Below are 16110 nucleotides of genomic sequence, written 5' to 3'. Positions count from 1 at the left end.
TATCAGGGAGGCCGGTCGACATTCACACGGCTATCAGGGAGGCCGGTCGACATTCACACGGCTATCAGGGAGGCCGATCTACATTCACACGGCAATCAGGGAGGCCGATCTACATTCACACAGTTCTACGTCCGTCCCAATTTCCCTCGAAGGTTACATTTCTCTCGTCCTCTTTCTTTTGACCTCAATTCTTCTTTTTCTCTCTCTCTCTCTCTCTCTCTCTCTCTCTCTCTCTCTCTCTCTCTCTCTCTCTCTCTCTCTGCCTTAATCTTGTGAGTTGGGTCCTCTCTCTCTAGCATGTGACCCACCTATCTATAATAATCAATCTTTGTTCCCCACCCCCTGTCTCTCTCATCCCTCTGTCCCCCTGCTCTCTCTTTTTCTCCTTCCTTCCCTCCCCCATTTCCTTTCTCTCTCTTTCAGATGGTTCTGTCTGTCCTAGACCAGAGGGTGTCTATGCACTACAGTGAACCTAAACCACGGGCCAACGAGGACTGGCTCTGTAACAAGGTACAAGGTTCCTCACCACGTGCAATTGCGTGCATTCGTTTGTGTGTGTAGCTTGGTACTGACCATCTCTGTTGCTGTTCTAACAGTGTGGGGTTCAGAACTTCAAGAGGAGAGAGAAGTGCTTTAAATGTGGTGTTTCCAAATCAGGTAAATATATATTGTAGTAGAGCTAAATTACACACTGCTGGGGTTAGTTTAAAACAGGCCTGGGTTCAAATACTACTTGAAATCATTTTAAATAGGGAAATGCACAGCAAATTGTCCAGTGTTACCTGGTGTAACAGTTCTAGTGTTGATTCAGGTGTTAAATTAACACTCATTGGTGTAAAACATCCCCAGGGTTGTTGGTAATAACCAGTGTTGAACCAAAACCACGCCCATCATTTTCATATTTCCCAGCATGCTCTATTGCAGTTAGATTTTTTAAATGTATTGTTTGTTTCAATATTTATGTTTTTGCATGTACATTGATTAATCTTATACTACTGAAATATTTAAAAAAATCAAACATTTAATCTGTTACTTGAACATGTTGCACCCGTTACTGAAATGGTTGTTCCAGTTTAGCTCCTTTAGGCCAGGCGTTGGTAACAGGTGGCCTGGGGTCCAAACGTTTCTCATAAAAAATTGTCAGCGATTTTGGAGTAGGGAGTGGGTTTAGTGTCCCTGTGATCGTGTCTCAATGTCATCAAGGTATGAAACAGTCAGTATCTGGTGTGGCCACCAAGGTATGAAACAGTCAGTATCTGGCATGGCCACCAAGGTATGAAACAGTCAGTATCTGGTGAGGCCACCATGGTATGAAACAGTCAGTATCTGGTGAGGTCACCAAGGTATGAAACAGTCAGTATCTGGTGAGGCCACCAAGGTATGAAACAGTCAGTATCTGGTGTGGCCACCAAGGTATGAAACAGTCAGTATCTGGTGAGGCCACCAAGGTATGAAATAGTCAGTATCTGGTGTGGCCACCAAGGTATGAAACAGTCAGTATCTGGTATGGCCACCAAGGTATGAAACAGTCAGTATCTGGTATGGCCACCAAGGTATGAAACAGTGAGTATCTGGCGAGGCCACCAAGGTATGAAACAGTCAGTATCTGGCGTGGCCACCAAGGTATGAAACAGTCAGTATCTGCTGTGGCCACCAAGGTATGTGGCTGTCCACTGTGGCTGTCCACTGGATGTCATTAGGTGAATGCACCAATTTGTAAGTCGCTCTGGATAAGAGCGTCTGCTAAATGACTTAAATGTAAATGTAAATGTATGAAACAGTCAGTATCTGGTGAGGCCACCAAGGTATGAAACAGTCAGTATCTGGTGAGGCCACCAAGCTATGAAACAGTCAGTATCTGGTGAGGCCACCAAGGTATGAAACAGTCAGTATCTGGTGTGGCCACCAAGGTATGAAACAGTCAGTATCTGGTGAGGCCACCAAGGTATGAAACAGTCAGTATCTGGTGAGGCCACCAAGGTATGAAACAGTCAGTATCTGGTGAGGCCACCAAGGTATGAAACAGTCAGTATCTGGTGAGGCCACCAATGTATGAAACAGTCAGTATCTGGCGTGGCCACCAAGGTATGAAACAGTCAGTATCTGGTGAGGCCACCAAGGTATGAAACAGTCAGTATCTGGTGAGGCCACCAAGGTATGAAACAGTCAGTATCTGGCATGGCCACCAAGGTATGAAACAGTCAGTATCTGGTGAGGCCACCAATGTATGAAACAGTCAGTATCTGGCGTGGCCACCAGCTGCATTAAGAACTGCAGTGCATCTCCTCATGTTATTTTAGAATACAATCTCTTTTTGGCCTTAGTTGTGGTCCTGAAGAAAATGTGGTATGTTTGCTAGCTGTTTTAAAGTATTCATGGTTGTAAAATAAGTTATAGTAGTGGTAGTGACTGGTTATAGTAGTGGTAGTGACTGGTTATAGTAGTGGTAGTGACTGGTTATAGTAGTGGTAGTGACTGGTTATAGTAGTGGTAGTGACTGGTTATATTAGTGGTAGTGACTACAGTAGTAATGGTAGTGACTGGTTATAGTAGTGGTAGTGTCTACAGTAGTAGTGGTAGTGACTGGTTATAGTAGTGGTAGTGACTGGTTATAGTTATAGTAATGGTAGTGACTGGTTATAGTAGTGGTAGTGACTGGTTATAGTAGTGGTAGTGACTGGTTATAGTAGTGGTAGTGTCTACAGTAGTAGTGGTAGTGACTGGTTATAGTTATAGTAGTAGTATTAACTACAGTAGTAGTGGTAGTGACTGGTTATAGTAGTGGTAGTGACTGGTTATAGTAGTGGTAGTGACTACAGTAGTAATGGTAGTGACTGGTTATATTAGTAGTATTAACTACAGTAGTAGTGGTAGTGACTGGTTATAGTTATAGTAGTGGTAGTGACTGGTTATAGTAATGGTAGTGACTGGTTATAGTAGTGGTAGTGACTGGTTATAGTAGTGGTAGTGACTGGTTATAGTAGTGGTAGTGACTGGTTATAGTAATGGTAGTGACTGGTTATAGTAGTGGTAGTGACTGGTTATAGGTGTGGTAGTGACTGGTTATAGTAGTGGTAGTGACTGGTTATAGTAGTGGTAGTGACTGGTTATAGTAGTGGTAGTGACTGGTTATAGTAGTGGTAGTGACTGGTTATAGTAGTGGTAGTGTCTGGTTATAGTAGTGGTAGTGACTGGTTATAGTAATGGTAGTGACTGGTTATAGTAATGGTAGTGACTGGTTATAGTAGTGGTAGTGACTGGTTATAGTAATGGTAGTGTCTACAGTATTAATGGTAGTGACTGGTTATAGTAGTGGTAGTGACTGGTTATAGTTATAGTAGTGGTAGTGACTGGTTATAGTAGTGGTAGTGTCTACAGTATTCATGGTAGTGACCGGTTATAGTAGTGGTAGTGACTGGTTATAGTAATGGTAGTGTCTACAGTATTAATGGTAGTGACTGGTTATAGTAGTGGTAGTGACTGGTTATAGTAGTGGTAGTGACTGGTTATAGTAGTGGTAGTGACTGGTTATAGTAATGGTAGTGTCTACAGTATTAATGGTAGTGACTGGTTATAGTTATAGTAGTGACTGGTTATAGTAGTGGTAGTGACTGGTTATAGTAGTGGTAGTGACTGGTTATAGTAATGGTAGTGACTGGTTATAGTAGTGGTAGTGACTGGTTATAGTAGTGGTAGTGTCTACAGTAGTAGTGGTAGTGACTGGTTATAGTAGTGGTAGTGTCTGGTTATAGTAGTGGTAGTAACTGGTTAATGTAGTGGTAGTGACTGGTTATAGTAGTGGTAGTGACTGGTTATAGTAGTGGTAGTAACTGGTTAATGTAGTGGTAGTGACTGGTTATAGTAGTGGTAGTGACTGGTTATAGTTATAGTAGTGTCTGGTTATAGTAGTGGTAGTGACTGGTTATAGTAATGGTAGTGTCTGGTTATAGTAGTGGTAGTAACTGGTTAATGTAGTGGTAGTGACTGGTTATAGTAGTGGTAGTGACTGGTTATAGTTATAGTAGTGTCTGGTTATAGTAGTGGTAGTGTCTACAGTATTAATGGTAGTGACTGGTTATAGTAGTGGTAGTGACTGGTTATAGTTATAGTAGTGGTAGTGACTGGTTATAGTAGTGGTAGTGTCTACAGTATTAATGGTAGTGACTGGTTATAGTAGTGGTAGTGACTGGTTATAGTAATGGTAGTGTCTACAGTATTAATGGTAGTGACTGGTTATAGTAGTGGTAGTGACTGGTTATAGTAGTGGTAGTGACTGGTTATAGTAGTGGTAGTGACTGGTTATAGTAATGGTAGTGTCTACAGTATTAATGGTAGTGACTGGTTATAGTTATAGTAGTGACTGGTTATAGTAGTGGTAGTGACTGGTTATAGTAGTGGTAGTGACTGGTTATAGTAATGGTAGTGACTGGTTATAGTAGTGGTAGTGACTGGTTATAGTAGTGGTAGTGACTGGTTATAGTAGTGGTAGTGACTGGTTATAGTAGTGGTAGTGACTGGTTATAGTAGTGGTAGTGACTGGTTATAGTAGTGGTAGTGACTGGTTATAGTAGTGGTAGTGACTGGTTATAGTAGTGGTAGTGACTGGTTATAGTAGTGGTAGTGACTGGTTATAGTTATATTAGTGTCTACAGTAGTAGTGGTAGTGACTGGTTATAGTAGTGGTAGTGTCTGGTTATAGTAGTGGTAGTAACTGGTTAATGTAGTGGTAGTGACTGGTTATAGTAGTGGTAGTGACTGGTTATAGTAGTGGTAGTAACTGGTTAATGTAGTGGTAGTGACTGGTTATAGTAGTGGTAGTGACTGGTTATAGTTATAGTAGTGTCTGGTTATAGTAGTGGTAGTGACTGGTTATAGTAATGGTAGTGTCTGGTTATAGTAGTGGTAGTAACTGGTTAATGTAGTGGTAGTGACTGGTTATAGTAGTGGTAGTGACTGGTTATAGTTATAGTAGTGTCTGGTTATAGTAGTGGTAGTGTCTGGTTATAGTAGTGGTAGTGACTGGTTATAGTAGTGGTAGTGACTGGTTATATTAGTGGTAGTGACTGGTTATAGTAGTGGTAGTGACTGGTTATAGTAATGGTAGTGACTGGTTATAGTAGTGGTAGTGACTGGTTATAGTAGTGGTAGTGACTGGTTATAGTAGTGGTAGTGACTGGTTATATTAGTGGTAGTGACTACAGTAGTAATGGTAGTGACTGGTTATAGTAGTGGTTGTGTCTACAGTAGTAGTGGTAGTGACTGGTTATAGTAGTGGTAGTGACTGGTTATAGTTATAGTAATGGTAGTGACTGGTTATAGTAGTGGTAGTGACTGGTTATAGTAGTGGTAGTGACTGGTTATAGTAGTGGTAGTGTCTACAGTAGTAGTGGTAGTGACTGGTTATAGTTATAGTAGTAGTATTAACTACAGTAGTAGTGGTAGTGACTGGTTATAGTAGTGGTAGTGACTGGTTATAGTAGTGGTAGTGACTGGTTTTAGTAGTGGTAGTGACTACAGTAGTAATGGTAGTGACTGGTTATAGTAGTAGTATTAACTACAGTAGTAGTGGTAGTGACTGGTTATAGTTATAGTAGTGGTAGTGACTGGTTATAGTAATGGTAGTGACTGGTTATAGTAGTGGTAGTGACTGGTTATAGTAGTGGTAGTGACTGGTTATAGTAGTGGTAGTGACTGGTTATAGTAGTGGTAGTGTCTGGTTATAGTAGTGGTAGTGACTGGTTATAGTAGTGGTAGTGACTGGTTATAGTAGTGGTAGTGACTGGTTATAGTAGTGGTAGTGACTGGTTATAGTAGTGGTAGTGACTGGTTATAGTAGTGGTAGTGACTGGTTATAGTAGTGGTAGTGTCTGGTTATAGTAGTGGTAGTGACTGGTTATAGTAATGGTAGTGACTGGTTATAGTAATGGTAGTGACTGGTTATAGTAGTGGTAGTGACTGGTTATAGTAATGGTAGTGTCTACAGTATTAATGGTAGTGACTGGTTATAGTAGTGGTAGTGACTGGTTATAGTTATAGTAGTGGTCGTGACTGGTTATAGTAGTGGTAGTGTCTACAGTATTAATGGTAGTGACTGGTTATAGTAGTGGTAGTGACTGGTTATAGTAATGGTAGTGTCTACAGTATTAATGGTAGTGACTGGTTATAGTAGTGGTAGTGACTGGTTATAGTAGTGGTAGTGACTGGTTATAGTAGTGGTAGTGACTGGTTATAGTAGTGGTAGTGACTGGTTATAGTAATGGTAGTGTCTACAGTATTAATGGTAGTGACTGGTTATAGTTATAGTAGTGACTGGTTATAGTAGTGGTAATGACTGGTTATAGTAGTGGTAGTGACTGGTTATAGTAATGGTAGTGACTGGTTATAGTAGTGGTAGTGACTGGTTATAGTAGTGGTAGTGTCTACAGTAGTAGTGGTAGTGACTGGTTATAGTAGTGGTAGTGACTGGTTATAGTAGTGGTAGTGACTGGTTATAGTAGTGGTAGTGACTGGTTATAGTAGTGGTAGTGACTGGTTATAGTAGTGGTAGTGTCTGGTTATAGTAGTGGTAGTAACTGGTTAATGTAGTGGTAGTGACTGGTTATAGTAGTGGTAGTGACTGGTTATAGTAGTGGTAGTAACTGGTTAATGTAGTGGTAGTGACTGGTTATAGTAGTGGTAGTGACTGGTTATAGTTATAGTAGTGTCTGGTTATAGTAGTGGTAGTGACTGGTTATAGTAATGGTAGTGTCTGGTTATAGTAGTGGTAGTAACTGGTTAATGTAGTGGTAGTGACTGGTTATAGTAGTGGTAGTGACTGGTTATAGTTATATTAGTGTCTGGTTATAGTAGTGGTAGTGACTGGTTATAGTAGTGGTAGTGTCTGGTTATAGTAGTGGTAGTGACTGGTTATAGTAGTGGTAGTGACTGGTTATAGTAGTGGTAGTGACTGGTTATAGTAGTGGTAGTGACTGGTTATAGTAGTGGTAGTGACTGGTTATAGTAGTGGTAGTGACTGGTTATAGTAGTGGTAGTGACTGGTTATAGTAGTGGTAGTGACTGGTTATAGTAGTGGTAGTGACTGGTTATAGTAGTGGTAGTGTCTGGTTATAGTAGTGGTAGTGACTGGTTATAGTAATGGTAGTGACTGGTTATAGTAGTGGTAGTGACTGGTTATAGGTGTGGTAGTGACTGGTTATAGTAGTGGTAGTGACTGGTTATAGTAGTGGTAGTGACTGGTTATAGTAGTGGTAGTGACTGGTTATAGTAGTGGTAGTGACTGGTTATAGTAGTGGTAGTGACTGGTTATAGTAGTGGTAGTGACTGGTTATAGTAGTGGTAGTGACTGGTTATAGTAGTGGTAGTGACTGGTTATAGTAGTGGTAGTGACTGGTTATAGTAGTGGTAGTGACTGGTTATAGTTATAGTAGTGGTAGTGACTGGTTATAGTAATGGTAGTGACTGGTTATAGTTATAGTAGTGGTAGTGACTGGTTATAGTAGTGGTAGTGTCTGGTTATAGTAATGGTAGTGACTGGTTATAGTAGTGGAAGTGTCTGGTTATAGTAGTGGTAGTGACTGGTTATAGTAGTGGTAGTGACTGGTTATAGTAGTGGTAGTGACTGGTTATAGTAGTGGTAGTGACTGGTTATAGTAGTGGTAGTGACTGGTTATAGTAGTGGTAGTGTCTGGTTATAGTAGTGGTAGTGTCTGGTTATAGTAATGGTAGTGTCTGGTTATAGTAGTGGTAGTGACTGGTTATAGTAGTGGTAGTGACTGGTTATAGTAGTGGTAGTGACTGGTTATAGTAGTGGTAGTGACTGGTTATAGTAGTGGTAGTGACTGGTTATAGTAGTGGTAGTGGCTGGTTATAGTAGTGGTAGTGTCTGGTTATAGTAGTGGTAGTGTCTGGTTATAGTAGTGGTAGTGACTGGTTATAGTAGTGGTAGTGACTGGTTATAGTTATAGTAGTGTCTGGTTATAGTAGTGGTAGTGACTGGTTATAGTAGTGGTAGTGACTGGTTATAGTTATAGTAGTGGTAGTGACTGGTTATAGTAGTGGTAGTGACTGGTTATAGTAGTGGTAGTGACTGGTTATAGTAGTGGTAGTGACTGGTTATAGTAGTGGTAGTGACTGGTTATAGTAGTGGTAGTGACTGGTTATAGTTATAGTAGTGCATTTGTTTTATTTAATTCCAAGTCATCTCATCTCTATAGAGCTGCTGTCTGAGTCATCGTCTCATCTCTATAGAGCTGCTGTCTGAGTCATCATCTCATCTCTATAGAGCTGCTGTCTGAGTCATCGTCTCATCTCTATAGAGCTGCTGTCTGAGTCATCGTCTCATCTCTATAGAGCTGCTGTCTGAGTCATCATCTCATCTCTATAGAGCTGCTGTCTGAGTCATCTCATCTCTATAGAGCTGCTGTCTGAGTAATCATCTCATCTCTATAGAGCTGCTGTCTGAGTCATCATCTCATCTCTATAGAGCTGCTGTCTGAGTAATCATCTCATCTCTATAGAGCTGCTGTCTGAGTCATCGTCTCATCTCTATAGAGCTGCTGTCTGAGTCATCGTCTCATCTCTATAGAGCTGCTGTCTGAGTAATCATCTCATCTCTATAGAGCTGCTGTCTGAGTCATCGTCTCATCTCTATAGAGCTGCTGTCTGAGTCATCGTCTCATCTCTATAGAGCTGCTGTCTGAGTCATCATCTCATCTCTATAGAGCTGCTGTCTGAGTCATCATCTCATCTCTATAGAGCTGCTGTCTGAGTCATCATCTCATCTCTATAGAGCTGCTGTCTGAGTCATCATCTCATCTCTATAGAGCTGCTGTCTGAGTCATCATCTCATCTCTATAGAGCTGCTGTCTGAGTCATCGTCTCATCTCTATAGAGCTGCTGTCTGAGTCATCATCTCATCTCTATAGAGCTGCTGTCTGAGTCATCGTCTCATCTCTATAGAGCTGCTGTCTGAGTCATCGTCTCATCTCTATAGAGCTGCTGTCTGAGTCATCATCTCATCTCTATAGAGCTGCTGTCTGAGTCATCTCATCTCTATAGAGCTGCTGTCTGAGTCATCGTCTCATCTCTATAGAGCTGCTGTCTGAGTCATCATCTCATCTCTATAGAGCCGCTGTCTGAGTCATCGTCTCATCTCTATAGAGCTGCTGTCTGAGTCATCGTCTCATCTCTATAGAGCTGCTGTCTGAGTCATCATCTCATCTCTATAGAGCTGCTGTCTGAGTCATCATCTCATCTCTATAGAGCTGCTGTCTGAGTCATCATCTCATCTCTATAGAGCTGCTGTCTGAGTCATCATCTCATCTCTATAGAGCTGCTGTCTGAGTCATCATCTCATCTCTATAGAGCTGCTGTCTGAGTCATCATCTCATCTCTATAGAGCTGCTGTCTGACACAGACACTATTTCAGTAGTTCTTCAAAGTAATAAGGCATACTTATGACTGCTGAATACCAATTATCACTTAGAGTATGTGAACTACAACTCCCTACTACATCACACCGTTCAGGCTGGGTCTGAATTATCTCTAGAGAAACTACAACTCCCTACTTCATTACACCGTTCAGGCTGGATCTGATTTATCTCTAGAGAAACTACAACTCCCTACTACATCACACAGTTCATTCTGGGTCTGATCTATCTCTAGAGAAACTAAATGGAATTCAAATAGTTGAACAGATGTCGGTCAATTAGTTTTTTAAATACCAAACAATAACAGACATTTCGGGTTCTCTCTCAGCGCTAGTAGAGAGCATTAGAAGTCTTCTCTGTATTGTCCCAGGTCCTAATGGAGTTATTTTGGTAGATACTTCTCCCCAGAGCTATATATACTAAACTAAAATATAAACGCAACATGCAACAATTTCAATGATTTTTTACTGAGTTACAGTTCAGAACCCTTAACTTTTTCCACATTTTGTTACTGTACAGCCTTTTTCTAAAATTGATTAAATTGTGCTTTCTGCAATAAATAAATACATTAGCAAAAATGTCTTAAAAAATTGTTTTTGCTTGGGTCATTATGGGGTCCTCGATTGATGAGAATTGTATTTTTAATCCATTTTAGAATAAGGCTGTAACGTAACAAAATGTTGAATATGTGAAAGGGTCTGAATAGTTTCCGAATGCCCTGTATCCTGTTGACTAGTCAATTTGCACATCGATTTGGTACTGGTACCCCGTGTATATAACCAAGTTATAGAACCAAGTTATCGTTGCTCAATGTGTATTTATTCTTTGTGTTATTATTTTTTAATTGTTCTATTATGTTTATTTTGTTTTACGAAGCATGTGACGAATGAAGTTAGATTTTTTTTTCGCTTAGGATCTCACTTGGTGAAGGCCACAGGAGTGAAAAATGGATGACTGTCTTAACCATGTCTCTGTCACTAACAAATACAGTCTTGGCTGGTAACTTTACAATTCACTCAAATAGCAAGGCATTCTGGGAAATATGCAAACAAGGCTTTACACTAAGCAGTGTGTTAATTTAACACTGAAAATGTGTTATATTTCTGCTGAAAAGTGTGGACCCGTATAGACACTGGACCAGTGTTAAATGTAACGGTGTCGGTGTTGATTTGGAGAATTTGCTGTGTGGGCTTGATTTGATTGAGTGAAATTGAACCAATAGAATTGTTGTAAAATGACAAACCCTGGGCTGCCTCCCGGCAGATATCTCACTCTGTGTCTTACCTCCAGAGGCAGAGCTGAAACTGCCCCAGCTGAGGGAGTTACCCCTGGGGGGGCATCAGAAGGATGGTGCCCAGGGCTTATTGCCCCTCCCTGCCCTTTACCAGCCTGCTGCTGCCTCCTCTACTGCCCTTCTCACCAATGCCGGGGCAACTAACACACAACAGCCTGAGGTGGCCAACGACAGTGAGTCTAACTCTCTCTATCTCACTCTCAATATATTTATTAAATCGATTCATTATCGGCATGGGAAACATATGTTTACGAAGAAAGTGAAATACATTTAAAATTGAGATGTTGTATCACTGGCCTACACACAATAGCCCATAATGTCACAGTGGACTAAAGATCAGGGAGGTTTTCCAATGCCTCGCAAGGAAGGGTACCCATTGGGTATAAAAAAATTAAAAAAACAGACATTTGAATATCCCTTTGAGCACGGTGAAGTTATTAATTGCACTTTGGATGCTGTATCAATACACCCAGTAACTACAAAGCTTACAATTGGCTCATTCACCCCCCTCCTCTCCCCTGTAACTATTCGCCAGGTCGTTGCTGTAAAAGAGAATATGTTGTCAGTCAACTTACTTGGTAAAATAAGGGATAAATAAATACATTTAAAAAATATTACAAAGATGTAGGTGTCCTTCCTAACTCAGTTGCCGGAGAAGAAGGAAACCACTCAGGGATTTCCTAATGAGGCCAGTGGTGACTTTAAAACAGGTACAGAGTTTAACGGCAGTGTTAGGAGAAACCTTAGGATGGATTTGTATTTATTATGGATCCCCATTAGTTCCTGACAAGGCAGCAGTTACTCTTCCTGGGGTTTATTATGGATCCCCATTAGTTCCTGTCAAGGCAGCAGCTACTCTTTCTGGGGTTTATTATGGATCCTCATTACTTCCTGCCAAGGCAGCAGCTACTCTTCCTGGGGTTTATTATGGATCCCCATTAGTTCCTGCCAAGGCAGCAGCTACTCTTCCTGGGGTTTATTATGGATCCCCATTAGTTCCTGCCAAGGCAGCAGCTACTCTTCCTGGGGTTTATTATGGATCCCCATTAGTTCTTGCCAAGGCAGCAGCTACTCTTCCTGGGGTTTATTATGGGTCCCCATTTAGTTCCTGACAAGGCAGCAGCTACTCTTCCTGGGGTTTATTATGGGTCCCCATTAGTTCCTGCCAAGGCAGCAGCTACTCTTCCTGGGGTTTATTATGGGTCCCCATTAGTTCCTGCCAAGGCAGCAGCTACTCTTCCTTGGGTTTATTATGGATCCCCTCTAGTTCTTGCCAAGCGTCACATCTGGAGGAAGCCTGGCACCATCCCTACTGTGAAACATGGTGGTGGCATTATGAACAGAGCAAAGTACAGAGAGATCCTTGATGAAAACCTGCTCCAGAGGGCTCAGGATCTCAGACTGGAGCGAAGGTTCACCTTCCAACAGGATAATGACACTAAGCACACAGAAAAGACAACGCAGGAGTAGCTTTGGGACAAGTCTCAGAATGTCCTTGAGTGGCCCAGCCAGAGCCCGGACTTGAACCCGATCGATCATCTCTGGAGAGACCTGAAAATAGCTGTGCAGCGACGTTCCCTAATCCAACCTGACAGAGCTTGAGAGGATCTGCAGAGAAGAATGGGAGAAACTCCCCAAATACAGGTGTGCCAAGCTTGTAGCGTCATACCCAAGAAGACTTGAGGCAGTAATCTTTGCCAAAGGTGCTTCAACAAAGTACTGAGTAAAGGGTCTGAATACTTATGTAAATGTGCTATTTTTGTTTGATTTATTTTTAATAAACACAACCAGTTCAGATACCAGAAAGGGTTTTAAATAATCAGAAATAATACCAACAGCTTCCGCCGAAGCGGCTGGGGGGGGGCCACAGCAATAAATATATTCATATTTTGGCTGATGGCCAGTTTTTCAACCAACAACTCACATTATGGGGACAGAGAAGACTCACATTATGGGGACAGAGAAGACTCACATTATGGGGACAACAGGCATCATACCCATCCAACAGAGAAGCTAAGAGAGCAAGATGCCATAAGAGAAAATCTTACATAAATAGCCCCCCCCCTTAAAAAAAACGGCAAAAGAAAATGGCAACGTCTTCATCCATAATCAAATGATTCTACCTACAAGCCCTCAGTCCAGCCTCTCTCAACCTATTGTGGACATTCTGAGCACTGATGGAGGGATTGTTTGTTCCTGATGTAACTCGGGCAGTTGTTGTTGCCATCCAGTACCTATCCCGCAGATGTGATGTTTGGATGTACCGATCCTGTGCATGTGTTGTTACACGTGGTCTGCCACTGCGAGGACGATCAGCTGTCCGTCCTGTCTCCCTGTAGTGCTGTCCTCACAGTACGGACATTGTAATGTATTGCCCTGGCCACATCTGCAGTCCTCATGCCTCCTTGCAGCATGCCTAAGGCACGTTCACGCAGATGAGCAGGAACCCTGGGCATCTTTCTTCTGGTGTTTTTCAGAGTCAGTAGAAAGGCCTCCTTAGTGTCCTAAGTTTTCATAACTGTGACCTTAATTGCCTACCGTCTGTAAGCTGTTAGTGTCTTAACGACCGTTCCACAGGTGCATGTTCATTAATTGTTTATGGTTCATTGAACAAGCATGGGAAACAGTGTTTAAACCCTTTACAATGAAGATCTGTGAAGTTATTTGGATTTTTATGAATTATCTTTGAAAGACGGGGTCCTGAAAAAGGGACGTTTGTTTTTTTGCTGAGTTTACATCAATCGATAAATCCATCAATACATATATCAATCCATCAATCTATCAATACACCAATCAATACATACATCAATCAATACATACATCAATACGTCAATAAATGCATCAATCAATCAATACATCTATCAATACATAAATACATCAATCAATACATCAATACATACATCAATTCATCGATCTGTCCCACCTCCAGCTCTGATCCTGAGGTCCCCATACCTCCCTGGAGTCCATCCTGTCTACTCTGGCTCCTTCTAATGTTCTCTCTCTTCTCTCCAGCTCTGATCCTGAGGAACCTGGGTCCCCATACCTCCCTGGAGTCCATCCTGTCTACTCTGGCTCCCTTTGCTACTCTGTCGCCTTCTAATGTTCGACTGATCAAAGACAAACAGACACAACTCAACCGGGGCTTCGCTTTCCTGCAGCTGTCTACTATAGTGGTGAGGAGATACCTACAGCTGTCTACTATAGTGGTGAGGAGATACCTACAGCTGTCTACTGTAGTGGTGAGGAGATACCTACAGCTGTCTACTGTCTACTGTAGTGGTGAGGAGATACCTACAGCTGTCTACTGTCTACTGTAGTGGTGAGGAGATACCTACAGCTGTCTACTGTAGTGGTGAGGAGATACCTACAGCTGTCTACTGTAGTGGTGAGGAGATACCTACAGCTGTCTACTGTCTACTGTAGTGGTGAGGAGATACCTACAGCTGTCTACTATAGTGGTGAGGAGATACCTACAGCTGTCTACTGTCTACTATAGTGGTGAGGAGATACCTACAGCTGTCTACTGTCTACTGTAGTGGTGAGGAGATACCTACAGCTGTCTACTATAGTGGTGAGGAGATACCTACAGCTGTCTACTATAGTGGTGAGGAGATACCTACAGCTGTCTACTGTAGTGGTGAGGAGATACCTACAGCTGTCTACTGTCTACTGTAGTGGTGAGGAGATACCTACAGCTGTCTACTGTCTACTATAGTGGTGAGGAGATACCTACAGCTGTCTACTGTCTACTGTAGTGGTGAGGAGATACCTACAGCTGTCTACTATAGTGGTGAGGAGATACCTACAGCTGTCTACTATAGTGGTGAGGAGATACCTACAGCTGTCTACTGTAGTGGTGAGGAGATACCTACAGCTGTCTACTGTAGTGGTGAGGAGATACCTACAGCTGTCTACTATAGTGGTGAGGAGATACCTACAGCTGTCTACTGTAGTGGTGAGGAGATACCTACAGCTGTCTACTGTCTACTGTAGTGGTGAGGAGATACCTACAGCTGTCTACTGTAGTGGTGAGGAGATACCTACAGCTGTCTACTGTCTACTGTAGTGGTGAGGAGATACCTACAGCTGTCTACTATAGTGGTGAGGAGATACCTACAGCTGTCTACTATAGTGGTGAGGAGATACCTACAGCTGTCTACTGTAGTGGTGAGGAGATACCTACAGCTGTCTACTGTAGTGGTGAGGAGATACCTAAAGCTGTCTACTGTAGTGGTGAGGAGATACCTACAGCTGTCTACTATAGTGGTGAGGAGATACCTACAGCTGTCTACTGTAGTGGTGAGGAGATACCTACAGCTGTCTACTATAGTGGTGAGGAGATACCTACAGCTGTCTACTGTCTACTGTAGTGGTGAGGAGATACCTACAGCTGTCTACTGTCTACTGTAGTGGTGAGGAGATACCTACAGCTGTCTACTGTAGTGGTGAGGAGATACCTACAGCTGTCTACTGTCTACTGTAGTGGTGAGGAGATACCTACAGCTGTCTACTGTAGTGGTGAGGAGATACCTACAGCTGTCTACTGTAGTGGTGAGGAGATACCTACAGCTGTCTACTATAGTGGTGAGGAGATACCTACAGCTGTCTACTATAGTGGTGAGGAGATACCTACAGCTGTCTACTGTAGTGGTGAGGAGATACCTACAGCTGTCTACTGTAGTGGTGAGGAGATACCTACAGCTGTCTACTGTAGTGGTGAGGAGATACCTACAGCTGTCTACTGTAGTGGTGAGGAGATACCTACAGCTGTCTACTATAGTGGTGAGGAGATACCTACAGCTGTCTACTATAGTGGTGAGGAGATACCTACAGCTGTCTACTGTAGTGGTGAGGAGATACCTACAGCTGTCTACTGTCTACTGTAGTGGTGAGGAGATACCTACAGCTGTCTACTGTAGTGGTGAGGAGATACCTACAGCTGTCTACTGTAGTGGTGAGGAGATACCTACAGCTGTCTACTGTAGTGGTGAGGAGATACCTACAGCTGTCTACTGTAGTGGTGAGGAGATACCTACAGCTGTCTACTGTAGTGGTGAGGAGATACCTACAGCTGTCTACTGTAGTGGTGAGGAGATACCTACAGCTGTCTACTGTAGTGGTGAGGAGATACCTACAGCTGTCTACTATAGTGGTGAGGAGATACCTACAGCTGTCTACTATAGTGGTGAGGAGATACCTACAGCTGTCTACTATAGTGGTGAGGAGATACCTACAGCTGTCTACTATAGTGGTGAGGAGATACCTACAGCTGTCTACTGTAGTGGTGAGGAGATACCTACAGCTGTCTACTATAGTGGTGAGGAGATACCTACAGCTGTCTACTATAGTGGTGAGGAGATACCTACAGCTGTCTACTGTAGTGGTGAG

General features: G+C 42.4%; 1 protein-coding gene across 5 annotated transcripts in view; it reads left to right on the top strand.

Moving 5' to 3' along the window:
* The window catches only part of LOC139543161 (RNA-binding protein 10-like), a 252021-nt gene that overhangs the window by 27873 nt on the left and 208038 nt on the right, over positions 1-16110 (top strand). For 4 of the 5 annotated variants that reach the window (XM_071349405.1, XM_071349404.1, XM_071349402.1 and 1 more), the window contains 4 exons: positions 424-510; positions 597-657; positions 10692-10895; positions 13735-13895. In XM_071349405.1, coding sequence (XP_071205506.1) covers positions 424-510; positions 597-657; positions 10692-10895; positions 13735-13895 — 513 coding nt within the window. The remainder of the gene's footprint in view (positions 1-423; positions 511-596; positions 658-10691; positions 10896-13734; positions 13896-16110) is intronic. The other variant, XM_071349403.1, reaches the window with a different exon arrangement.

The sequence above is a fragment of the Salvelinus alpinus genome, chromosome 17, assembly GCF_045679555.1.
Source record: "Salvelinus alpinus chromosome 17, SLU_Salpinus.1, whole genome shotgun sequence".
In the NCBI taxonomy this organism is placed as follows: Eukaryota; Metazoa; Chordata; class Actinopteri; order Salmoniformes; family Salmonidae; genus Salvelinus; species Salvelinus alpinus.
The sequence above is the reverse complement of the archived record's forward strand: the minus strand, read 5'-3'. Positions and strand labels throughout refer to the sequence as shown.